Source organism: Myxine glutinosa, chromosome 14, assembly GCF_964187855.1.
Source record: "Myxine glutinosa chromosome 14, kmMyxGlut1.1, whole genome shotgun sequence".
NCBI classification, from domain to species: Eukaryota; Metazoa; Chordata; class Myxini; order Myxiniformes; family Myxinidae; genus Myxine; species Myxine glutinosa.
The window spans coordinates 22301558-22328288 of record NC_136274.1 but is presented as its reverse complement, the minus strand read 5'-3'; the positions used below and the strand labels follow the sequence as shown (position 1 = coordinate 22328288).

At 42.8% G+C, this 26731-nt stretch overlaps 2 protein-coding genes across 2 annotated transcripts in view; one reads left to right on the top strand and one right to left on the bottom strand.

The window, feature by feature from the left end:
- CHM (CHM Rab escort protein) overlaps nt 1-26731 on the bottom strand; it is a 1037168-nt gene that overhangs the window by 256110 nt on the left and 754327 nt on the right. The gene's annotated exons all lie outside the window — the stretch shown is intronic.
- Nucleotides 1-26731, top strand: part of LOC137439471 (dachshund homolog 1) — a gene marked incomplete in the record, with an annotated part of 165664 nt that overhangs the window by 131822 nt on the left and 7111 nt on the right. The window contains 2 exon segments of the mRNA XM_068135240.2: nt 927-1037; nt 21423-21556. Coding sequence (XP_067991341.2) covers nt 927-1037; nt 21423-21556 — 245 coding nt within the window.

Genomic DNA, 26731 nt, shown 5'->3' with positions numbered 1-26731 from the left:
ATGCCATCCTTCGGAGGGGGCATCAAGCCAGATGTCCTGTCTGCTCGAATTCGCCAGTGGACTTAAAGATCGCACTTTTTTTTACGGTGTAGCCTGTTGGGCAACGACTTTTGGAACAGCGTTTGTCTGTCCTGTTCATGTTAATGGCAAGTATGACGTCATAGGTCACGTGGTACGGGCGCCATCTTGGAAAAACCGAAACGATTTACTCCTCTATCGGAAAAATTGAATGATGGGATATTGCAAAGTACTCCCCATGGGGAATACGTTATTTTAATGATGATGTCATAGGTGCCTTCATTATGACGTCATAAATCGACTAGTAGAACGCTTGATCCGATCAGTATGAAATTCCTTGAGCGTGATCTAGGGATAAATTGGTCGAGCAAAAAAAATGATGATGTCATCATTCACGTGGTTCAGCAGCCATATTTTTATGGCGTAGCCTGTAGGGCAATGCCATCGAGAACAAGTGTTTGTCTGTCTGTCCGGAGTATGTATATGTATGTCCCTCACAAACGTCCACCAATCAGAGCTGAGGATCTGGTCACATGACAGGGTCCCAGCTACTCTGTTGCTAGACTATCGGGCTTGATTTTTCAAAAAAGGCATTATGTACCATATCCCAATGAAATTCCAAATTCCGATCCCGTAGGGTATCGATGCCACAAACCGTGCATGCTGGCAATAAGACTGGCATCAAATGCGATGGACGTCCATCATGGGCCATATAGTCAACAAACGATGTAAAAGTTTCATAAACACTCCATACCTGAATTGCATTTGTGTCAGACAAAGATTATTATTTGTCTAACCACATCCCTGAATGACAATTGTGCACAAAAAAAAAGTTAATTGTCTGCAAGCAACCTCCAAATGAAGGACTTTTTTTTTTTTTTTGTCTGTTTCTGTTTGTTTCCCCTTAGCGTTTCACCAAAATGGCTTCCTGCTTTCGCATTCTATGCCTGGAGCTCACAGCAAAGACGAACACCCAGAGACAAAGCACGACGGAAAGGATCATCTCACAACGGACCAAGGCAAGGCGCTCGACACTAGTTGCACAACGAAAGAAAGAGAGGAACCGATAAACAAAATATGGGCCGTTTTTAAGGACATGCAGTTTGCAAGGCCCGAGTAGGCCTATAATGGCGGTTAGGTGACCCCGTTTCATTACCCTGCGCTCGCGAAGCGAAAGAATTTTTTTATTCATAATTATAACGTCATAGCTCACGTGGTACGGACGCCATCTTGGAAAAACGTTACACCTCCATATCTCCGAAACCACTCAATGGAAAAAATTTAACCATGGCTCATTGTCAAGCACTCCCCGTGGGGAATAAGATATTTTAATGATGATGTCTTCTGTCCCTTCATTATGACGTCATAATTCGACAAGTGCAACACGTATCCAATCATTGTGATTTTTATTTCTCAGCAACTGTTGGTCTGATGGGCACGAAATTTTCATCATAGGAGCGCCTCCTCCTGTAGAAAATTGTAATCATAGTCATGACGTCATACGTCATGTGGTACAGGCGCCATCTTGAAAAACTTCACACCTCTATCTCTGAAACCACTCCATGGAAAAAATTGAGACCTGGCTCATTGTCAACTACTCCCCATGGGAAATAAGATATGTTAATGATGATGTCATCGGTGCCTTCGTTATGACGTCTTAATTCGACAAATGCAACACTTATCCATCCGATCATTATGAATTTTTTTTCAGCAACTGTTGGTCTGATGGATACAAAATTTTCACCATAGGAGCGCCTCCTCCTTTAGAATATTTGAATGATAATCATGACGTCATAAGTCATGTGGTACAGGCACTATCTTGAAAAAACTGAAAAATGTTGCAACTCTATATCTCCAAAACCGCTCTTTGGAAAAATTGAAACATGGCTCATTGTAAAGAACTCCATATGGGGAATAGGTGTTCTTAACGATGACGTCATTGGTGCCATAATTATGACGTCATAATTCGACAGGGACAGCGCTTAGTCTGATCAGTTTGAAATGTATTGAGCGTGATCTATGCAACAATTATATTAGAGAATATAAATTTATGATGTCATCGCTCATGTGGTCTGGCAGCCATATTGGATCAAAAAAAAAATGTTCAAAAACAGAAGAGTTGGCTCGCAATAAGTTGACTGTGAAGGGTAAGTATTCTATGAATGTCATCTAGTTTACTTATATGAATGACGTCCTTGTCGAGGTCGGGCATTTTGTTACGCATGCGAATCTCACGACTTGCGTCGGAAGATCACAGACTGCAAAGGGGACAAAGAAGAATGGGTCAGGGGAAACTGGGACAAGAGCGGGACAGACTGTTCGGGGTCTGTATGAGCCAAGCGAGGCCGACGGAGGCACCCGGTAAATATTTGCGGCGGGCAGCGGCCAGCTGCTCATGACAGACGACTTGCCGTCTCCACGGCGGCCGGCACTGTTTGTGTCCTGGCGTTCGGGGACGATAGCCACAATTAACGCAGCGCAAACCCATTAATATGCAAATGAGAGAGACACACAGGGCAGGCGAGCATTGGCTCTACTTCTCTGGGCTTATGTCTGTCTCGTTAGCGATCTTGGCATACCCCAACCAACGGTCCACCTTCATGGCCGCCAGCCAGTGACTGTATCAACAATGACAATCGGGTAACATATTGAGCCATCTGTGATGTCCCTGGATTATCATATCACTCCCGCAGGGTGAGAGACACACCAGGTATACATGGAGTTCTACATTTTTACCTGTTTCTCTATCACCAATGTCCTTTTGGACTTTTGTTGTCTCTTTCGCCGTCTCTTGTTTTCAAAACTGAAGGTGCACCACCGACTGCGGCAGGTGCCTAGAAAGGCAAATCCCAGTTGCGACGTTTCGCCAACTCAGTGGTCTTCATCTGGGACTGTGTTGGCATTGTGCACCTGTTGTCAAGCACCCTCTAAGGGGACAGACGAGGTGGCATCGCATTATTGTGATACGTATACGGTGAGACCTAACCTCATTTACATCATCACCTTGCTTGTAACATAGAGTGTGGTCAGCAGACGTGTGTGGGGGTAAACTTACATAAACATTTTAACCTCTGTCTCTGACAAAAGGAAAGAGTTGTTGTTTTGTTGCATGACAGGTCATGAATCTAATAACGGTAAATGTGATCCTACATAATCCCATAATATCTCACGTCCAACATCTAGAAGAAAAACCAGACGCAATGATGTTAAAAGACGCAACCTCTGAAATTGCAAATGAAGCAAAAGGTAGTGACAAGAACAGGTTATCACTGAAATAACCAAAAATTAAACAAGAAGACGTCATGCAGAGCACGATACTTGCAAAATCTGCCCCCCTCCCCAAGAAAAAAAAATTCCATTGATACAGCAAATTGTCCATTTCATCAAGATTAAAATTGACAATCTTGATCAAAGCTCGGGTCAATAGGAAGAAAAGTGACGATTTTTCAGTTGAAAAATTATGATTTTGGAAGGTTGACCTTGAGTTGACCTTTGACCTGAAAAATAGTTGGTTTCCCTATTTAGTGACTCAATGTGCAAATGCTGTTCAATTTTCAAGTCAATCGGTTGAGAATTGATGGCTTTTTAGATGAAAATTGATGATTTTAAAAATTTGACCTTGAGTTGACCTTTGACCTTTTGACCTCAGAAATAGTTCATTTCGCAATTCAGTGACTTCATTTACAAATGCCATTCAATTTTCAAGTCAATCGGATTTAAAATGGCAATTTTAGAAATTTGACCTCCAGATGACCTTTGACCTTTGACCTCAAAATCAATAGGCTTCTCAATTGGGACGACTTATACAACTTGGTGAAGTTTCGTGACGATCGGTTTAGAATTGTGACCTGTAGGCCGGTGACAAACAGACAAACAGACAGGACCACAAACGGAACCGAGCAATATACTTGAAAAATCTTCGATTTTGCAAGTAATAAATCAAGTGATGGGAAAAACCAAAATGAGGCACATCGGTGAAGGAAAGATTTCATGGACATACTGCGAACTCCAGAGAGGAAGATGAGAGAAGGCGCAAGACACTTCAACATGATAGAAACTTGGGGAAAAAGCTTCCAAGCAGAGTCCTTGCTGGGATATTTGCCTTAGAGAAAGAAAATGGAAACATTGTCATAAATATCGAGATCACATCATTAAGCACGTGGAAGAATTATATGAACAACTCTCCAATGAGAGCGGATGCCCTTCAATTTTCAAGATGCAAATTACAGGTATGTCAGACCTAGCGAATAACAACGAAGCGATCCCACCAATGACTACCAAGAAGATCCAGTTCCCAATAAAATAAAATCCTGAAAAATACATAAGGCCCCCGGACAAGATGGGATCGGCATCGATGCATTCACAGATGGTGGTGAACTGTTAATTTACAAAGTGCTTGGAAGAAGCAAAACATTCCCATAACCTGGAAGAACTTTGAGCTGATACTGATCCGCCAAACGTGGAAATACGATGGACTTAAAGAACTACCGCCTCATCAGCCTTCTCTCCGGTACTTAGAAACTGTTCACAAAAATTTATCAATGACAAACTCAGGATTGGAGTCCGTTATTGTCCGCTGTTATATTGATAATTAATTTATTTGAGTCCGTTATTGATAAAATAAGACCCTCACCAGGACTTGTGTTGTGTGGTTTTGTGTGGTGTTTGTGTGTTTGTGTGTAGTCGTGTTGATGATGCATTGACGACGTAGGTGTATGTTCATATAGCAGACAAATAGACCTTTTCGATTTTATTGCATAGATTCAGGTTCCAATCATATGTATTTTATAGATGTACATACGTATTTTATAGATACACTTATTTTATGAACTTTGATGTATTTTTATAGAACGTACTTTATAGATGACTTTAGGTTCATAATACATGTACTTTATAGATGTACTCACATTCTAATAGTAGGTACTTTATGGATGTACTCGCATTCTAATAGTATGTACTTTATGGACGTACTCACATTCTAAGAGTAGGTACTTTATGGATGTACTCGCATTCTAATAGTATGTACTTTATGGACGGACTCGCATTCTAATAGTAGGTACTTTATGGACGTACTCACATTCTAATAGTAGGTACTTTATGGACGTACTCGCATTCTAATATTATGTACTTTATGGGCGTACTCACATTCTAATAGTAGGTACCTTATAGATGTACTCACATTCTAATAGTAGGTACTTTATGGATGTACTCGCATTCTAATAGTATGTACTTTATGGACGTACTCACATTCTAAAAGTATGTACTTTATGGACATACTCGCATTCTAATAGTAGGGACTTTATGGACGTACTCACATTCTAATAGCAGGTACTTTATGGGCATACTGGCATTCTAATAGTTGGTACTTTATAGACATACTCGCATTCTAATAGTATGTACTTTATGGACGTACTCACATTCTAATAGCAGGTACTTCATGGGCATACTGGCATTCTAATAGTTGGTACTTTATAGACATACTCGCATTCTAATAGGATGTACTTTATGGGCGTACGCGCATTCTAATAGTATGTACTTTATGGACATACTCGCATTCTAATAGTAGGTACTTTATGGATGTACTCACATTCTAATAGCAGGTACTTTATGGACATATTCACATTCTAATAGTATGTACTTTATGGACGTACTCACATTATAATAGTATGTACTTTATGGATGTACTCACATTATAATCGTATGTACTTTATGGACATACTCGCATTATAATGGTATGTACTTTATGGACGTACTTGCATTCTAAAAGTAGGTACTTTATGGACATACTCACATTCTAATAGTATGTACTTTATGGGCGTACGCGCATTCTAATAGTATGTACTTTATGGACATACTCGCATTCTAATAGTGGGTACTTTATGGACGTACTCACATTCTAATAGCAGGTACTTTATGGACGTACTTGCATTCTAATAGTAGGTACTTTATGGACATACTCGCATTGTAATAGTAGGTACTTTATGGACAAACTCACATTCTAATAGTATGTACTTTATGGACGTACTCACATTCTAATAGGATGTACTTTATGGACGTACTTGCATTATAATGGTATGTACTTTATGGACTTACTTGCATTCTAATAGTAGGTACTTTATGGACGTACTCGCATTCAATTAGTAGGTACTTTATAGACGTACTCACATTCTAATTGTATGTACTTAATGGATGTACTCGCATTGTCATAGTTTGCACATTATGGACGTACTCGCATTCCAATAGTAGGTACTTTATGGGCATACGCGCATTCTAATAGTATGTACTTTATGGACGTACTCACATTTTAATAGAAGGTACTTTATGGGCGAACGCACATTCTAATAGCATGTACTTTATGGATGTACTTGCATTCTAATAGTCAGTACTTTATGGGCGTACTCACATTCAATTAGTTGGTAATTTGTAGACGTACTCACATTCTAATAGTATGTACTTTATAGATGTATTCACATTCTAATAGTATGTACTTTATGGACATACTCACATTCTAATAGTAGGTACTTCATGGGCGTACTCGCATTCTAATAGTATGTACTTTATGGACGTACTTGCATTATAATCGTATGTACTTTATGGACGTACTTGCATTCTAATAGTAGGTACTTTATGGACGTACTCGCAATCAATTAGCAGGTACTTTAAAGGCATACTCGCATTCTAATAGTATGTACTTAATGGACGTACTCGCATTCTAATAGTATGTACTTTATGGGTGTACTCGCATTCTAAAAGTATGTACTTTATGGACGTACTCGCATTCTAATAGTAGGTACTTTATGGGCGTACCCGCATTCTAATAGCATGTACTTTTATATAGATGTACTTGCATTCTAATAGTATGCACTTTATAGACATACTCGCATTCTAATAGTAGGTACTTTATGCATGTACTCGCATTCTGCTAGTAGGTACTTTATGAACGTACTCACATTCTAATAGTCGGTACTTTATGGACGTACTCACATTCTAATAAGAGGTACTTTATTGGCGCACTCGCATTCTTATAGTATGTACTTTATGGACGTACACGCATTCTACTAGAAGGTACTTTATGAACGTACTCACATTCTATTAGTCGGTACTTTATGGACGTAATAACATTCTAATAAGGGGTACTTGATGGGCGTACTCGCATTCTAAAAGTAGGTACTTTATAGACATACTCGCATTCTAATGGTATGTACTTTATGGACGTACATGCATTCTAATAGTATGCACTTTATAGACGTACACGCATTCTAATAGTCGGTACTTTATGGACGTACTCACATTCTAATAGTAGGTACTTCATGGACGTACTCACATTCTAATCGTAGGAACTTTATGGATGTATTCACATTCTAATAGTATGTATTTTATGGACGTACTCGCATTTTAATAGTTGGTACTTCATGGACGTGCTCGCATTCTAATAGGATGTAGTTTATGGACGTGCCCGCATTGTAATAGTAGGTACTTTTTGGGCATACTCGCATTCTAATAGTTAGTACTTTAAAGATGTACTCATATTCTAATATTCGGTACTTTATAGACGTACTCACATTCTAATTGTATGTACTTTATGGACATACTCACATTCTAATAGTAGTTACTTTATGGACATACTCACATTCTAATAGTCAGTACTTTATGGGCGTACTCGCATTCAAATAGTAGGTATTTTATGGGCGTACGCGCATTCTAAAAGTATGTACTTTATGGACGTACTCACATTCTAATAGTATGTACTTTATGGACGTACTAACATTCTAATAGCAGGTACTTTATGGGCATACTGGCATTCTAATAGTTGGTACTTTATAGACATACTCCCATTCTAATAGTATGTACTTTATGGGCGTACGCGCATTCTAATAGTATGTACTTTATGGACATACTCGCATTCTAATAGTAGGTACTTTATGGAAGTACTCACATTATAATAGTATGTACTTTATGGACGTACTCACATTATAATAGTATGTACTTTATGGACGTACTCACATTATAATGGTATGTACTTTATGGACGTACTTGCATTCTAATAGAAGGTACTTTATGGGCGTACGCGCATTCTAATAGTATGTACTTTATGGACATACTCGCATTCTAATCGTGGGTACTTTATGGACGTACTCACATTCTAATAGCAGGTACTTTCTGGACGTACTTGCATTCTAATAGTAGGTACTTTCTGGACATACTCGCATTGTAATAGTAGGTACTTTATGGACAAACTCACATTCTAATAGTATGTACTTTATGGACGTACTCACATTCTAATAGTATGTACTTTATGGACGTACTTGCATTATAATAGTATGTACTTCATGGACGTACTTGCATTCTAATAGTAGGTACTTTATGGACGTACTCGCATTCAATTAGTAGGTACTTTATAGACGTACTCACATTCTAATAGTATGTACTTAATGGATGTACTCACATTCTAATTGTTTGTACTTGATGGACGTGCTCACATTCCAAAAGTAGGTACTTTATGGGCATACGCGCATTCTAATAGTATGTACTTTATGGACGTACTCACATTTTAATAGAAGGTACTTTATGGGCGAACGCACATTCTAATAGTATGTACTTTATGGATGTACTTGCATTCTAATAGCCGGTACTTTATGGGCGTACTCACATTCAATTAGTTGGTACTTTGTAGACGTACTCACATTCTAATAGTATGTACTTTATAGATGTATTCACATTCTAATAGTATGTACTTTATGGACATACTCACATTCTAATAGTAGGTACTTCATGGGCGTACTCGCATTCTAATAGTATGTACTTTATGGACGTACTTGCATTATAATAGTATGTACTTTATGGACGTACTTGCATTCTAATAGTAGGTACTTTATGGACGTACTCGCATTCAATTAGCAGGTACTTTCGGCGTACTCGCATTCTAATAGTATGTACTTAATGGACGTACTCGCATTCTAATAGTATGTACTTTATGGGTGTACTCGCATTCTAAAAGTATGTACTTTATGGACGTACTCGCATTCTAATCGTAGATACTTTATGGGCGTACGCGCATTCTAATAGTATGTACTTTATGGACGTACTCACATTGTAATAGTAGGTACTTTATGGGCGTACGCGCATTCTAATAGCATGTACTTTTATATAGACGTACTTGCATTCCAATAGTATGCACTTTATAGACATACTCGCATTCTAATAGTAGGTACTTTATGGATATACTCGCATTCTACTAGTACGTACTTTATGAACGTACTCACATTCTAATAGTCGGTACTTTATGGACGTACTCACATTCTAATAAGGGGTACTTGATGGACGTACTCACACTCTAATAAGGGGTACTTTATTGGCGTACTCGCATTCTAATAGTATGTACTTTATGGACGTACACGCATTCTACTAGTCGGTACTTTATGAACGTACTCACATTCTAATAGTCGGTACTTTATGGACGTAATCACATTCTAATAGTATGTACTTTATGGACGTACTCACATTCAACTAGTAGGTACTTTATAGACGTACTCGCATTCTAACAGTATGTACTTTATGGACGTAGTTGCATTCTAATGGTCGGTACTTTATGGACGTATTCACATTCTAATAGTATGTACTTTATGGACGTACTCGCATTCTAATAGTAGGTACTTTATGGACGTATTCACATTCTAATAGTATGTACTTTATGGACGGACTCGCATTCTAATAGTCGGTACTTTATGGACGTACTCACATTCTAATAGTATGTACTTTATAGACGTACTTGCATTCTTATCGTATGTACTTTATGGAAGTACTTGCATTCTAATAGGAGGTACTTTATGGACGCATCCACATTCTAATAGTATGTACTTTAATGACGTACTCACATTCAATTAATAGGTACTTTATAGATGTACTCGCATTCTAACAGTATGTACTTTATGGACGTATTCACATTCTAATAGTATGTACTTTATGGACGTACTCACATTCAACTAGTAGGTACTTTATAGACGTACTCGCATTCTAACAGTGTGTCCTTTATGGACGTAGTTGCATTCTAATGGTCGGTACTTTATGGACGTATTCACATTCTAATAGTATGTACTTTATGGACGTACTCACATTCAATTAGTAGGTACTTTATGGACGTACTCGCATTCTAACAGTGTGTCCTTTATGGACGTAGTTGCATTCTAATGGTCGGTACTTTATGGACGTACTCGCATTCTATTAGTATGTACTTAATGGACGTACTGGCATTCTGATGGCATGTACTTAATGGGTGTATGCGCATTCTCATGGTAGGTACTTTATGGGCGTACGCGCATTCTAATAGTATGTACTTTATAGACGTACTTGCATTATAATAGTACGTACTTTGTAGACACTGTACTCGCATTCTAATAGCAGATATGCTATCGACGTACATGATTTTGCAATTATACATACCGTACTTTTTGGACGAACTCAGTTGCAAAAAGATAATGTGTAATACTGTCTACCATGGCGTGTCGTTTGTGGCCGAAGTTTGCACATTTTATGTGGAGAGACAGACAGACAAACAAATGGACACAAATGCGGCTGCAAGGGTGGGTAATGGTAAATGTAAGGGTAACTCGTTAAGATAAGGTTACCCACACATGTCGAGCACACGCATTGTCACATGCAAGGCGATAATGAAAACAACGTTGGGCAATCATACTATCTACTTATTGCAGTCACGTGACCTCCACCCCGTAACCCCAATCCCACTCCATCCTCTTGGGAGGGTCATTTAACACCGAACATACGATTCCCTGCACAGTCCTGGAAGAAGATTACTCGTTGGACCTGACCCTCGTCTTCTGGGAAACCATGTTAGTTGGTGGTGCCTTCATTTTAGAATTTTGATCTTCACCACAACAACCAGTTCTTTGTGAGTCTCCTATTTTAACAATTTTTATCATTTTTTACACCATCACCTTCTCTTTCAGATCACCAGCTCTTTCACTGATGATAACGTTATTATCTCCGCCACAAAAGGTGGATGGAGGTTATATTTTCACCCCTGTCTGTTTGACTGGCTGTTTGTTTGTGAAGAAAACATCTCAAAAAGTTGTGGACGGATTCAGACAAATTTAGTGGAGAGGTCGAGTATGTGACACAGACATAATGATTCGATTTTGGTGAAGATTCGGTTCCGGATCTGGATCAGAGAATTTTTTAAAGTGATTCTTCACCATTGAGGGATAGTGCTAAAACGATATATAGCACGATATCTTAACCCTGTATGTCCATTTAAATAAATAAGTCAATGGTAGCGGGAGTAAGAGGCTAACGCAGACAGAAACAGCACAGCAGAGAGGAACAGTCAAAAAAGAGACGCAGAGGCATCGGACAGACAGGCAGGACAACAAAAATGGATACCGACAGACAACATTGCACAAATAAGCACAAGAGGACAGGCAAAGAAGAAGCATGCAAGCATGAATCAAGGAGATGCAAACTACGGATACGATTGCAGGCCAGTCACCACCCAACAGGACTGAGAAGGCAGCGGGTCACCACCCGAAAGGACTGAGAAGGCAGCGGGTCACCACCCAAAAGGACTGAGAAGGCAGCGGGTCACCACCCGAAAGGACTGAAAAGGCAGCGGTCACCACACGAAAGGACTGAGAAGGTAGTCGGTCACCACGTGAAAGGACTGAGAAGGTAGTCGGTCACCACGCGAAAGGACTGAGAAGGCAGCGGGTCACCACCCGAAATGACTGAGAAGGCAGCGGGTCACCACGTGAAAAGACTGAGAAGGCAGCGGGTCACCACCGGAAAGGACTGAGAAGGCAGCGGGTCACCACACGAAATGACTGAGAAGGCAGCGGGTCACCACGTGAAAAGACTGAGAAGGCAGCGGGTCACCACCGGAAAGGACTGAGAAGGCAGCGGGTCACCACCGGAAAGGACTGAGAAGGCAGCGGGTCACCACACGAAATGACTGAGAAGGCAGCGGGTCACCACGTGAAAAGACTGAGAAGGCAGCGGGTCACCACCGGAAAGGACTGAGAAGGCAGCGGGTCACCACCGGAAAGGACTGAGAAGGCAGCGGGTCACCACACGAAAGGACTGAGAAGGCAGCGGGTCACCACCGGAAAGGACTGAGAAGGCAGCGGGTCACCACCGGAAAGGACTGAGAAGGCAGCGGGTCACCACCGGAAAGGACTGAGAAGGCAGCGGGTCACCACCGGAAAGGACTGAGAAGGCAGCGGGTCACCACCGGAAAGGACTGAGAAGGCAGCGGGTCACCACACGAAAGGACTGAGAAGGCAGCCGGTCACCACCCAAAAGGACTGAGAAGGCAGCCGGTCACCACCCAAAAGGACTGAGAAGGCAGCCGGTCACCACCCAAAAGGACTGAGAAGGCAGCCGGTCACCACCCAAAAGGACTGAGAAGGCAGCCTAGCCGGTCACCACCCGAAAGGACTGGAGGGAAAAGCAAGATTGGATAGACTCAGTGAGATGATTTCATAGACAGGGGAAAAGGAGGACAAAGGTGAGCAGAGATACTAGATTTTCAACCTCACTATCTTGTTTCCATCTCCCTTAACCTTAACAGATGACAGGATGGCCTAGAGGTACGCATGCACATTCACCTCTAAGCCAGATAGCCTGGGTTTAAGTCCCAACCCAGCTATAAACTGCCATCCCGGCGTTTCACAGGTTGGGTGATTCATCAATGTGTGTGCTGTCCCTCGGATGGACCGGGCGTCCCATCTGCTGGACTTAGTTGGTGGACGATAAAGATCCCACAGTGTCCTTCGCAAAGAGTATGTAAGCTATTGTCGGCACCCTGAACACATTCCAAATTCCTGCCCAAACCAGCAGAGGGCACTGCACCGGTGGCACAGCCATGGCCTCAGCCAATGATGCTAGCCTTGGTTTACAATTTACATTGTAATGAAGAAGTCTTTCTGCTCATCACAGCCTCATGGCACCTTTTGAAAAGAGTTGGATTGCATGCCATCAGTGACCGGTTACCCATAGTGCAGTGAAGCCCAACAAGATGGTGGCGGCTTGCTTGTCCTTAGAGCTGATTTTGAAGTGGTATTGGAAATCTGAAAACATGTTTGAGGTGCAAAGACGATGGAAGCATGAATTTCACCCTCCCCACCAACACGATTAACCCCTGAGAATCTTCGATAAGTTTGAAGCTTATGGTACAGTGCAAGACTCCTGGTGGAGGTGCTTGAATGGTGACGGTGACCATTTTGAACATCAGCGCAAGTGAACTAGTTGATGACTCTCTCTATCTCTATCTCTCTACTCCCTCTATATCTCTTTATTCCCTCTATATCTCCATCTCTCTCTACTTCCTGTATATCTCTTTATTCCCTCTATATCTCCATCTCTTTGTACTTCCTCCATCTCTCTCTATTTCATCCATACCTCCATCTCTTTCTATTCCATCCATATCTCCATCTCTCTCTATTCCCTCCATATCTCCATCTCTCTCCATCTCCCTCCATATCTCCATCTCTCTCTATTCCCTCTATCTCTCTCCATTTCCCTCTATATCTCTGTCTCCATCTTTCCCCCTAATTGAAAGACTTTTGGACACAACTAAGGTTGTGGACTCCCCATCACGTGAGTTTCTAGAATTTTACGGGAAAAACCTCGATGATGGATGGTTCCCATTCAAGGTCCATGCACCACTAGATGCTGTACCAAAAACCAACCATTCATCGATGAAGGACAGACATGAATGACATACAATGAAGGACAAGGAATATGAAAAATCCAAATCCTCAGAGCTGCTATCATGCCCTCCCACCCCCTCCTTCAATCCCTACTGGCACTCCCATCTTCTTCAACACGTACATCCTTTTCGTAACACAGCACTAATGCAGACCACGGTTGAGAAATCGATGGGTAAAATTAATGAGGGATGGACAAGGGCGAGACGGAGGGCCACAGGCAGGGCGAGGAGAGCTGAAGTAGCTAAAAGGGGATTGTTACAGTTAAGTGTTGGGCTTAATTTGCTCAAAATAAATAATTAATCAGAAGTTTCACTCCTGTACGCACACTTCAGCACAGAGTGTACACCGAGATGTTTTTTCTCTCTTTGGGGACGAGGTATGTCATTCTCCCAAACATCTTCCCATTGTCGGGTCAGCGTTTCGAAACTTGTTTTCCTTATTCTCTCATTGCTCTTTCTTGTTTCTTATTTCATTTACTCATATTCTCTGTGTTGTGTTATCCTTAAGTTTTTTTTAACATCGTAAGTTTTCCTCCATTTTCATTCTATTTATCGACAACATTCTGATTTCGGGGGTCGTGAGGAGCAATTCTAACTTAGATACGAAGTACAAAACGCAACTTTTCTTGGCAGTCTTCGGGCATCATCCGAACTTGTTGGATCCGCACACAAGTCGAAGCGCTCGGAACAGCAAGACAACGCCTTGTGTCCACAAGGATGGGAAAACGAGAAGGAAATGAAACAATATGATCCAGTATGGGATTAAATGTCCTTATTCATCCTCGGAAATCCATATTTCTGCTCCGCATTTTTGCGTCTGGAACCCTATTCCGGTCTGTTTTTAGTCTGGCTCTTAATGTAACACTCATGTACGTTATACACTGCCCCTTTTGGGTAGTGGTCCATGGTAATATCCTCTCTCTCTTTCACTGAAAGACCTTCTGATACGACAAGCGTTGTGCATCCTCCATTTTGAAGTTCTCCGATTTGGAGTCAAAACGTCCATGATGGACGGTTCCCATCCGATGATCTGGAGGGCCATTGAATTGCCAATGGCCAATCTTGAGGGCCAATCGGTAAGCTGATCTCTCTCTGTCCTCTTTCTCTCCCTTTGATCTGCATCTCCCTCCACTCCCTCATCCCCTCTCTTTCATTGTAATCTGATGTTGTCTCGCTGATGAAACCTTCAGACAAAAATGCATGTCCAAGACTTTAGATTTTGATACGGGCTTTACCATCACCCCCCTTCAGAGTTATTGTCTTTGCTAAGTCTATGATCTCTATCCTTCTTTCTCTCATTTATCATATCAACGGATGTCTGCTCCTGCTGCCCTTTCCTGTTTTCCATCTTTTCTTAGTTATATTTCCTTTGTTTTGACAAGCTTTGCTGGTTTTTTTGTTCTGTTCTTACTTTGTTTGTTTAGCTTATAAATCTCTCTTGTCTTCTCTCCCATTCTTTCTAATAAACCATCGAATTAGAAATGTGATACAATAATTAGTACACACTCAAACACGCACACACAATTGTAGGGAAATTGCTTGGCTGTCCATTTCCTCGAGGCTCTGCTTATTAACTCAACTGGACTACTGTCCAGTTGAGTTCATCACATACTGAACCCTCCGGCGTCCGTCGTCGTCCTCTGTCGTCTGTCGTCAGTTAACTTTTCGACGTTAACACTCCAGCGTCCACAAATATCAACCGATTCTGATCAAACGTGACAGGCAGCATCCTTACCCCCAAGCACCAGGTTGGTATTACATTTCAGCCCGATCCGTTGAAAAATGGCGAACTTAGGCGACCATTTTGTTTTTGGTCATGAAAACGACGTTAACACTCCAGCGTTGACAAATAAACTACCTTTAGAGGCCATTTTTCCCCGCAAAGCGGGGGTTGGCCTTTTTCGGGAGCCGTGGTTGTTGTTGTTTTTCGGTCCCCTTTTTGAAGCAATGTTTTACGGCCGGATGCCCTTCCTGACGCCAACCCTTTTTGCCGCCTTTAACGACAAACAGGGATTTAACGATTTAACGATTAACAGATTTTGATCAAACTTAGATAGTTTAACCCTTACCACACAAGGTAGGTTGCTATTGCATTCCAACCCGATCCGTCACAAAATGGCCGCCATAGGCCGCCATATTGTTTTCAGCTCCGAAACGATGTTAAGACTTTAACGTCCACAAATGTTTATGGATTAGGATTATGGAATATTTCAATAATCTAACAACTGACCTACTTTAAAGTTGCCCAGTCAGTTCAGTTGAGTTCTGCTTCCCTGGAAGCTCTAGTTATATATCACTATCGCCACTGGGAAGGAACAATTTGCTGCTGTTCTTTACCAAAATAGCCCCATCGCTTTCTCATTGGACAAATATGATTGGGGATGCATAACAAACGGAGTTCGCATTACACTATGATCACCCACAGTAACTCTGGGTTTGTTGCCTCCGCCACCGAAGGTGGGCCGATGTTGTGTTTTCACCCTTGTTTGTTTGTCTGTGAGCAGGGTATCTCAAAAGGTTGGTGACGGATTCGGACGAAATTTGGTGGACAGGTTGGGTGTGGGACAAGGACGAAATGATTAGATTTTGGTGAAAATCCGGATCCGGAGATGGGAAGTTTGACAGTGATTTTTCACCATTGAAAGGTAGGGCCAAAACGACATATAGCACGATATCTCAAAAAGTTACGGATGGATACAGATGAAACTTCGTGAACAAAGCGCCTTTGGGCTTCTTGAAAAGCGCTATACAAAATAAATGAATTATTATTATTATTAACAGGTTGTGTGTGTGACAAGGATAAATTAGTTTGATGTTGGTGAAGATCGGAATCCTGATCCAGATCCAAGAATTTTTTCCCTTTTTTAAAAGTGATTCATCAGCATTGAGAGATGGGGCCCAAAAAAAACCGATATATATAGCACGATATTAAAAAAAGTTGCGTGGCAAAACTTGGTGGATGGGTTGGGTAGGTGACAAGAACAAGCTGATAGATTTTGGTGTGTGACAAGGACGGATTGTCCAGATGCAGATCCGGCCTATCGGTGGGATGCGACACGTAAACTGCTCCGCCTGGTGGAGGTATGCGCTCTACCGAGTGTCGTTTTGATCTCAAATCCAAATTTCTTGAGTATATAGGAATAACAACAAACTTGACTTCACTGTTCCAATACTTATGGAGGGCACTGCTTCATGTTTGATGTTTGGGTGTATTCATTATATTTCTTGTTAGGTCTGGCCTGGCTGCCTTCTCCTACCTCTGACCTCCTCTAGCCTCACCGGGTCACACACATCCTCCAATAAATGTCGGCAATCTCTCCTAAATATGCTGATTCTTTCCCATTCTGTTCATCTTCAGATCGTTGTTACTCATTAATGTGTTGTTCCACCTTTCCTCCTGTGTACGTCCCCCATCCCCGCTCTCACCAATACCCGCTGTTTATTTATAAACCTGCTGTCCTTTGTATTTTAGCTCCTCCACGAGGCTAGACCCGTGTGTAGGGAAATGGTCGAATCAATCATTGACATCATCGACACAGATTAATAATGGTTGCTATTCATTATTGAAGATGGCAGTTCACAGGTGACAGGTGAACACCTAAACAATTTTTATTGTGTCCTCGCTGCAGCCTGCACCACAACAACAACACACTTATCAAACAATGCAACCTGCTGTCGAGGAATGAAAGAATGTCCAAAAAAGATCACATCATTCCTTATCTGCAATTTCTGGCAAGGATTTGGAACTTGGTTAGGGTGCTGGAATTCCTTGACCTTATTTTCATGGAGACTTCACTATGACATCTTTATTTATTAATTTTTTTGTATACAAGATCGAGGCTCATGTAAGAACTGACATTAATCGCCAAAAAACAAACGGACATAAAAAACATATGATAAAGGGAGCAGGAGACAAGATGGGGAGAGAGGGAAGCACACAAGTACAGCAGTAGAGAACAAGGACATCGGGAGATCTGTGGGAGGGAGAGGGCTTGGGGGGCAGGAATGGGGGGGGGAGGGAGGGTGGAACCACCTTTGGAGGCCATTTTTCCCCGCAGAGCAGGGGTTGGCCTTTTTTGGGCACCCTGGTCCCCTTTTTGAAGCAATGTTTTATGGTCGGATGCTCTTCCTGCCGCCAACACTGTTAGTCGCCTCTTGCGACACGCAGGGAATTACCAGTGAACTGATACTCAATTTGCTGACCTCGGAAGGATGACAGGCTGAGTCAACCCCCCTGGTGTTAATTCAGCGATCGACCCGGATTCGAACCCAGAATCCTACGATCCCAAGCCGGCACCCTAACCGCTAAGCCGGGGGGGGGGGGGGGGCGGGCGGGCTGGTGGAGGGGGAGAGGTATAAAACACATGGACACTGCTAGGACTTCAAGAAAATAAGTTTTTCGACCAACTGATGCCCATATATGGGACACCTAGCTTAATAGGCACTCCAATGAACTTTAGCACTTTCATGCAACACCCTGCCTGTGAAGGCCCCAATCCCACCGTTTATAGTTGTCTCTGGAATCAAAATCAGGTTATAGAGCTACAATGGCAAGGGCACTACCTCCGCACCATCCTGTGAGACCTACATTACTCTTGACGTGTAAAACTTCAAGCATGAACATTCATCTTTCCTGAAGTGAACAAGCACGTAACTTCGTGTCACCATTGGCTGTTCACTGTTGCTACTCGAGCATTTATAACTCAGATTTCACCTCTACTTCCTCTCTTCGATGGAAGATGCACGCACACATCACCAAAAGCCATCTAATCCAGCGTGGCACACCACTGGGAATCAAGATAGGAATCAAGTTGCGGGCAGATGTACACAAACATGATGCTCATACCCACGCACGATGCAAATTGAGATGAACAACCCACTGATGGACTGTGTTGAGTTTGATGACATCACCAAACTGTTGATGCAAGACTTCTAAAGCCAATCAGGTGCTTCTTCTCGGTAGCGACCTGAAATATATGGCTGGCACGGGTCTCACGAGACACTTCAGAATCTTCGAACACCAAGTTGTAATTTGCGCTGGATTAGCATCACCACTGCAAGGTCCACAAAGCAGTGAAAGTAGAGTAGTTTACTTCCTGTTTCTGGATTGGGGTAAGCCCGACTTGGAAAGTCCTACACTCACTCGAGTCTGCCGACTGAGCCGCCAATTTCTTTTTTTTTGGTAAGCTTCTGGGTTAGCGAGAGTCTCGGGACATCTTGGGCCTTAAAATCAGCTGTGACCTTCGTTCAGCAGACCTCTAAGCCCACCTTCAAAGCCGACCACCAGCTCTTAGTTATCTGCAGGGCTATGGCCTTGCTCAGCCGCCCTCAGCTTATAACCGGAAGTGCCATGCAATGTGTCTTCCCCGTTTGGGTTGGTGGATCCTTCCCATCTTGCCCTCCAGCCCCTTCTCCATTTTCTTGAGCCTGTGAAATCTGAGGCCCCTCGTATCATTACGGAGCGCCATTTCACAACGGGAGGCTGAATCTTAGCGTATCCTTCTCAATCATTGCAGGCAGCTTTGTGGCCTTGCACACTTTTACTCCAACTTTGAGTTTTCTACTCCCACCCTCTGGACTCTACGCAAAGGCCCATGCTCTCCAGGTTGCATGTGTTCTTCTAGAAACCCTTAACCTGTTACCCTCACCAAGATTAAGCTCAACTCTCAGCTCCATTCCTACATCCCGCTCTTCTCTTGTCTGTGGAACCTCCTTCCTAACTTTGTAATCTCCTGCTCTTCCCTCCAGGTCTTCAAAACTGCCATCCTCCGTTACGTCATTGTCTTACACCTTTATAATTCTGAGTTTCGCTACACCTGCTGGTACCCTGTCCTCTGTTCACCTGCCTATCTATCGCCGTATTGTCCAGCAGTTTCCCCTTATTCCCACTTTCTGCCCGTTGACCCTTCGTCCACCATTTTTGCTTCACTTCCATGAAGCTCAACACCTGCAAATCAAAACGAAATGTGAAGGAATCACTTTGACCACATACTGGTCAGTAACATCATAAGAGAATCATGAGCTTGTCTCGAAAGTGCTGGCTTTGGCGCCCTCTATTGTTACGAATACTGCGCAGATTTGAAATATTTGACGTGGAACCATGGATATGCAATTCAACTTTGGACTTTTTTTTTTTTTTTGGTATACAAGATCGAGGCTCGTGTAAGAGCTAACATTAATCACAAAAAGACAAACTGACACATAAAACATAAGATAAAGGGAGCGGGAGACAAGATGGGGAGAGAGAAGGAAGCACACAAGTTCAACAGCAGAGAACAGGGATAACGGAAGATCCATGGGAGGGAGAGGGCTTGGGGGGGAGGAGGCACGGGAAGGCGGGGGGTGGGAGGGGGGGGGGGGGTCACAAGATTGACTGGCGTCGGAATATACTTTTTTTTAAATCGGCCATTTTGGACAAATATGGCGGCCGAACCACGTGACCGATGACGTCATTATTATTATTTTTCTCCACCAATTTATCCCCAGATGATGCTCAAGAAATTTCATCTTGATCGGATGAAGTTTTGTACTTGTCGAATTATGATGTCATAATGGAGGCACCTATGGCATCATCATTAACATATTTTATTCCCCATGGAAAGTTCTTTACGACGAGCCATGTCTAAATTTGTTCTATGCGGCTCTTTCCGAGATATCGAGGTGCAAAGTTTTTAGATTTTTCGAAGATAGCGCCCATACCACGTGACCTATGACGTCATAATTATCATTTAAAAAATTACACAGGTGGAATTGCACCTATGGTGGAAATTTCCTGTCAATCGGACCAACGGTTGCCGAGAAAATCATGTTTATTCTGTGCGGTCAAACAAACAGACAAACGGACCCAAATGCAATACCCTCTCCTCCTGCGAGGGTAAAAAACATTCCAATGTGTAATGTTACCTGCCAATAATTATTAAATTTCATGTCGCATTACTTTTCCAAAATGACCCTAAAACCATGTTTTAATAATACTAGAGAAATACCCGTGCTACGCACGGTTGGGAGGCCAGAAGCAAACAGGCAATGCAGGTACGGCGAATGCTAAAGCATGAAACCAATAAATTCCACATTCCTGTAGCACCTTCAGTTGCACGTCAGACATGGACAGCAAGTTCGTGAAGGACTTCCATGAAAAACGTACCTGTTCGCAAACAAACGGGTCCTTTCACGTAGAGAAACATCGATCGTGGGTCCGTGGCGAATCTGCATATGGCGATGGCAAAATATCAGAAATTGAAGAGGTTTTTTAAATTTAAACGATTCATATAAACATCCGTCACGCGTCACAATGAACGTTATGCGAACGCGAATGTTATGCGGGAGTCCAAACCTGAGAATGCTGGAGACTAAAGCTGAAATTGGGGAAACTAAATAGCCGATTTTACTCCTGGAGATCCCAGGATTATCCACCCAATATATCTTTGCGATCGGTTCAGCAGTTTTTACGGTACCTGCGAACGGACAGACAGACGGACATTTGGTGAATTATAGTAAAGATGGAAACCCGAACATTTCAGTTTTAGCGATGCTTGACATTGTGTTGACATTTGACCTTCGATAACCTTGCAACCGTCTCCTTGCTCTTCCATGAGCCTCGGCCTTGTGAAGAAAAGAAACTATACCTGTCGGCTTACTTTCCCTGAAACCATCACTCGCACTTGTTTATGTTACCTGCTTACAGGGGATACACGGCTGGTGGGCTGTACCCAGGTCGAAGGACCAGAGGCCACTCTACCCCGTGGACTACTGAACAATGCAGCCTCGCTACTCCTCCCGGAGGTTTCTTCTGTTGAGGGTCTTCTCGCCAACATCCAGGTCGGTGTTTGAACTTTATCATACATAATATTAAATATCCAGTGGAATTTAACCGTTATGCCGTACTTTTATTATGAATCATTTTCTCTCATGATTAGTCAAAAAGTTGTGTTCATTCATGTTTTAAGCTAAAACAATTAATTAACTCATTACCTCTGCCACGGAAGGTGAACGGAAGTTATATTTTCACCCCTGTGTGTCTATCTGTCTGTCTGTCTATGAGCAGGATATCTCAAAAAGGTATGCACAGATTCGGATGAAACTTGGTGGACAAGTCGGGTGCTTGACAAGGACAGGTTGATTCGACTTTGGTGAAAATCCGGATAAGATTCTGGATCTGAAATTTTTAACTGATTCTTCACTATTGAGAGATTGGGCCAAAAACGATATATTGTTCAAAACGATGTTGTCGAATTAAGACAAGACTTGGTTGATGAGTTGGGTAGGTGACAATAACAATCTGATGAGGTTTTGGTCCAAATCCAGATCCGGCCTATTAGTCCAGTCAAAAAGTGAATGGACCCGCCACTAATTGCAAGAGAAACGAAGTAATACTTTTCTGAGACCTTGATGTCTACTAAATATCTGCCCAAAATTATACTTAAATATATTGAGTGGAACATGGTTTTTCAGGTCCTTTCCGATTTGGGAACTTTTCGGACTACCGCAATGTTTGGAAATTAATTATATGACAATATCACTCTTAATAATACACCAAATCAACTCTAAATTATTTATTTAACCATGTTTGAATACACTACCACAACTATTTGTACCCAATGTCCTTCTGTCCGTCCACAATATTTAACACGTCACTTCGTCTCTTCCATGGTCACTATCATCAGCATCCTCGAAAACGTCCACTGATTCGTCTGCATTTGCACAAATACCTCTGCACTCCCTACATGCAAATGTGCAAGGCAGCCCAAGTTTCCGACAACCACAACGTTTATCACTGCAACCACCCTTGCAAGAACACCTAACCAGCTTTAGGAGATAGTCTGGTGCTGCAGCGAGGTCAGAATGCATAGGGATCATCCTGGTGTCCATGATCCTCCATCCTCAGTCAAGCGGGTTGAGTTTGTGTCCTTTCCACTCCTGAACCTGTTGGAATACCCGTAGGCTGTGATATTTGGAAGCTGAGCTCGTGGGCGGAAGTACCCGTGGGTGCAACGATGTTTTGTTTGTTGTCACCTTAGCATGAAATTTTGCTACCCTCAATTCGTTCAAATTGTCTGATGGTTTGCCTCCGTACACACAAACCATTGCTCTGTCTCCTGCAGCAATGACCTCATCCTGTGTTGACTCTTTAATGCCGAAAATTAGGGCCTCTTGCTGGAACATTTCATTGTCCTTGAACAGTTTGAGTCCAGTGCCTTTGCCGATCCCAAAGTCCCTTGATGTCGTGTCGCATCCCAGGTACGCATGGATGAAGAGAATGTTTTCACAGACAGTATCACCCAGAGCCTCTCTGACTTTGCCAATGTCCAAGTATTGTCTTGGATTCAATGAACCCTTTTTCGGCTCCGACATTAAGTAGAGAGTGTGCGCAGTATTCTTGCGAAAATAGTAGCACGATTAGTATCAACAAGTCAGTGTCTTCGCCAACAAGAACAGTGTTGGATTTTGAAGAGCTACAAACTGCAGTTGTTGCTATGAGTAGGTCCGCATCCCCACTCGCATGAAGCACTTCACAATGAGATTCTTCCAGTTTCTTACCAAGAATGTCTATGAATTGTTGCTTGTTCTCCTTGTTCCAAAGAAACTCTTCCTTCTTGACAGAAAGCGTCATGGTTTGAGAAAAAGATACCTTCACTGATGGTCGCTCACCCCTTTTCTGATGGGCACAGTCTTTCGTTGAGGGACCTTCACGATAGCCATCAAACACGACGATAGCATGCCCGTAATGCCTACGAACATATTTCAGGTGGCGGTCAAGAATATCCTTGTACTGTTCACCTGACTGCCACGGTATGCGCTGCAATAGGGCACCGCCATCGAGTACGTATTGTATATCGGACGGTTGTGCAGTATCGGCAGGTGCCAAGGATTTGATTGCTGAGGCTAACGCTGGCTTATTGGCGGACAGCAAGGCATATTTGGTCTCGAACAAAGATGGAGGATATGTGCATAACTCACAAAGGAGTGCTTTGGATAAGTCTCCTACTTCAGTGCCAGCGATCACAAGTCTCTGGAAGAGTAACTGAGGGTCGATATTGATGTCTCCATCTGGTGTCTTCATTGCAGACTCTGAGTCCATAGATATGGCTTGACCCTTCTTCTTGAAGCTGTATTCAAGCACACGTTTACCACTCGTCTGGCCCAAGAGCCTTTCTCCCACAGTTTTCGCCTCATCAACATTCACCGTTGTCTGGGCAACTATACCAGTGAAAATGTTGTGAAGAGTATCGTCGTCTTGAAAGGGATCCCTCTCATGAAGAAACTCAAGCATTTTCTGGGTATCAGCTACATCATTTTTCTGTCTAGACTTCGATAGATCCTTGTGCTGTTCACTTGTCACATACGTATCACATCAGTGAGGTGTTGGAGGGCGTTGTTCACCTCTGCAAAGAAAGGACTAGCCATGACCCAGACTGAGCGTTGTGTCTTTGTCATCCCTCGTCCCCTGGTCAGACCACCTGATGTCTTCAGACTTCTCATAAGTACTTGTTCGATGACTAAATCTGTAGACAGACCAGCCCAGTATCTGTCGCTCCGTCGGACAACTTGGAATCCTTGGAGAAATTTCTGATGTACTTCTGGATGGTCCTTTGGTAACTCGGTCATCAGTTGCAGATATATGTGCAGGCACTTTTTTTGTAGTGTCTGTGTCCGGAAGCTGCAAGATATGGAAGCATGGCGCGCAGGATATGCAAGTGAAGCATCCAATCCCCTGTTCTTTCAGATTTCAGAAAAAAACGGATAATGTCCACCATTTCCATGTATTGTAACCACAGTCTCGCTGTCCGTTGATGCCTTATTGTATCAATCACCTGATTGATTTTGTCTCCAATGACCTCCATCACCTTCGATGACTCGATGTCTGACACTGCTTGGTCACCCGACATCAGACCGTCAAACAAGTCGCCTGCATCATTGAGATCTGCTGGAACTGTACGCTCGCTGTCTCCATCACTTGGGAGGTTCATCTGAAATACCTTCGAAGCAAGTTTTGCATTGAGTTTTTTTTTTGTTTTTTTTGTATACTGAATCGAGGCTCGTGAAAGAGCTAAAATGCTGCATCAACGAGTAGATGTCCACGTATAGCTCTAGACACGGCTTTGCCACTCATCATGTGGGTTGTAGTGTTGCTGGCATATGCAACTTCCAGAAGCTCTTTGAGTCCAGTACCAGACATCAGGTGGCCAATACACCCAAGAAAACTCATGAGTGTATGGAATTCTCCTAGTCTTAGAACAATCGAGTGAAGTTTGCTGTCCGCTGGCTCGCTCTTGACTACGGTGAGAGCTTTCCACCAAAGTGGCTGATCAAATGTCAGTATCGGGGTTACACCATATCTCTGCGCATGTTCACAAACGAAATGCAGTGTGGAGTTGATGCAGTCCAAGTCACTTGGACTGAGATCAATCATGGGCAGAAACATTATTGATGCCTCACCCGGATGTTCTCCCTTGTGTACCATCTGCATCATTCCTGTCCAAGAGGGCCGAGGTGATCGAACAGTAAGCGAAACCTTCCAGAGGAGGTCAACATTTGAGCTGATTTGTCTCAAGTCGGTACAGGCTGGAAGCTTCTCGTAGAGAAAGGACTGCATTCCTCCACATGCTGATGTGAAAGGTCGTATATTGATTCACCCCACTTGTGCGATGTCCTCTGCCGAGACAGCTCTACAGGCAATCTGAAGTGTCCGGACTGTTTTCGGGGTCACACTCGCAATAATGCCCATACCATGGAATGTGTTTCTCCCATTTAATGTGCAGATGTCATGGTCAACATTGTCCGCCACATATTGGATGAAATGTCCAGGGGTAAAACCAGGGATGTCTGTTCCACACGCGACTGCTGCGCTGCGCTCATACGTTTGCACCTCCGTGTATGAACAACTATACCCATGTGCAAAGAGCGTGTCTATGAGAAATCGAGAACCAAAATGGAAGTGCATTTGGATTCCAAGACCCACCAACAGTGGAGCTTGAAGGATCCTAGGCCTCGCGGCTTGCATGATCGCCTGTCCCAGTGAGCAGATTTTTAAGTCTTTTCCTTTCCCCACAAACAGCATTTCGAGCAAGAGCTTTCGTGACTCAGGTAGGAACTTGGTTGCAGCATTGACAGTGGACATATCGAGAGTAGTTGGGTAAATGTCCTTATTTTGAGATACCTCTTTTATGTCACTTCTAATGAGATCAGCAGCTGTCTTGATCAGGCGCAACTTTTCTGTTTCAGGGTCCCTTTCCTTTTGCTGACGATAGAAGTCATGAGGAATCGACGATGCCACACCCATAAATGTCACAACATTTGATTTTCCATTAATGTCTGCAATTATGATCTTATCACCAAAGTGATTGAAAAGGTTATCCTTCATGTATGAAAAACCATATGCATCACAGCCAGTGTCTACTAGGAAGTCCTCCATTTTCCCAATTAAATCACTAATTGTGGTTAGTTCCTCATCATTTTCCTCAAGGTACTTTGCCACCTTCAGGAACGCTTCATGTCTGATCTGGTCCTTGGGTCGACCAAGCTTCTGCTTTTTTGATGAAGACGCCTCTTCCGATTGGAATTTGAGTGGTATCTGTTTCTTTGTATGAAAGTTAACACTGCACACCTTATGGTATACCGCATTTGCTGCGTGTAGATCGCCAACAAATGCCATTCTGCTCCTCACAGTACCCGACCAGTTGTCAGATCGATTTTCACAGTCAGCAGACACATGATTTTGGAAGTCGAATGTCTTAACCTGGGTCAACATATGGTCCTTTTTCCTCCCCTGGTACTTGTCAGGATTACCACAGAAAAGACACTGAGTTCTGTAGTCAAACGCTGAATCCATTGAACGAAGGCACCTCCCTTTGTCTGCCTCAGACGAAACACGTTTTCGCTTCAGAGAAAGTTCAATGTCTCTCACATTGCAGAACACCCTACGACAATCTGTATGAACTGCCTGTCCTGGATGGACTTGGACTTCTTCACCACGCTCACGTCCAGCTTCTTCGA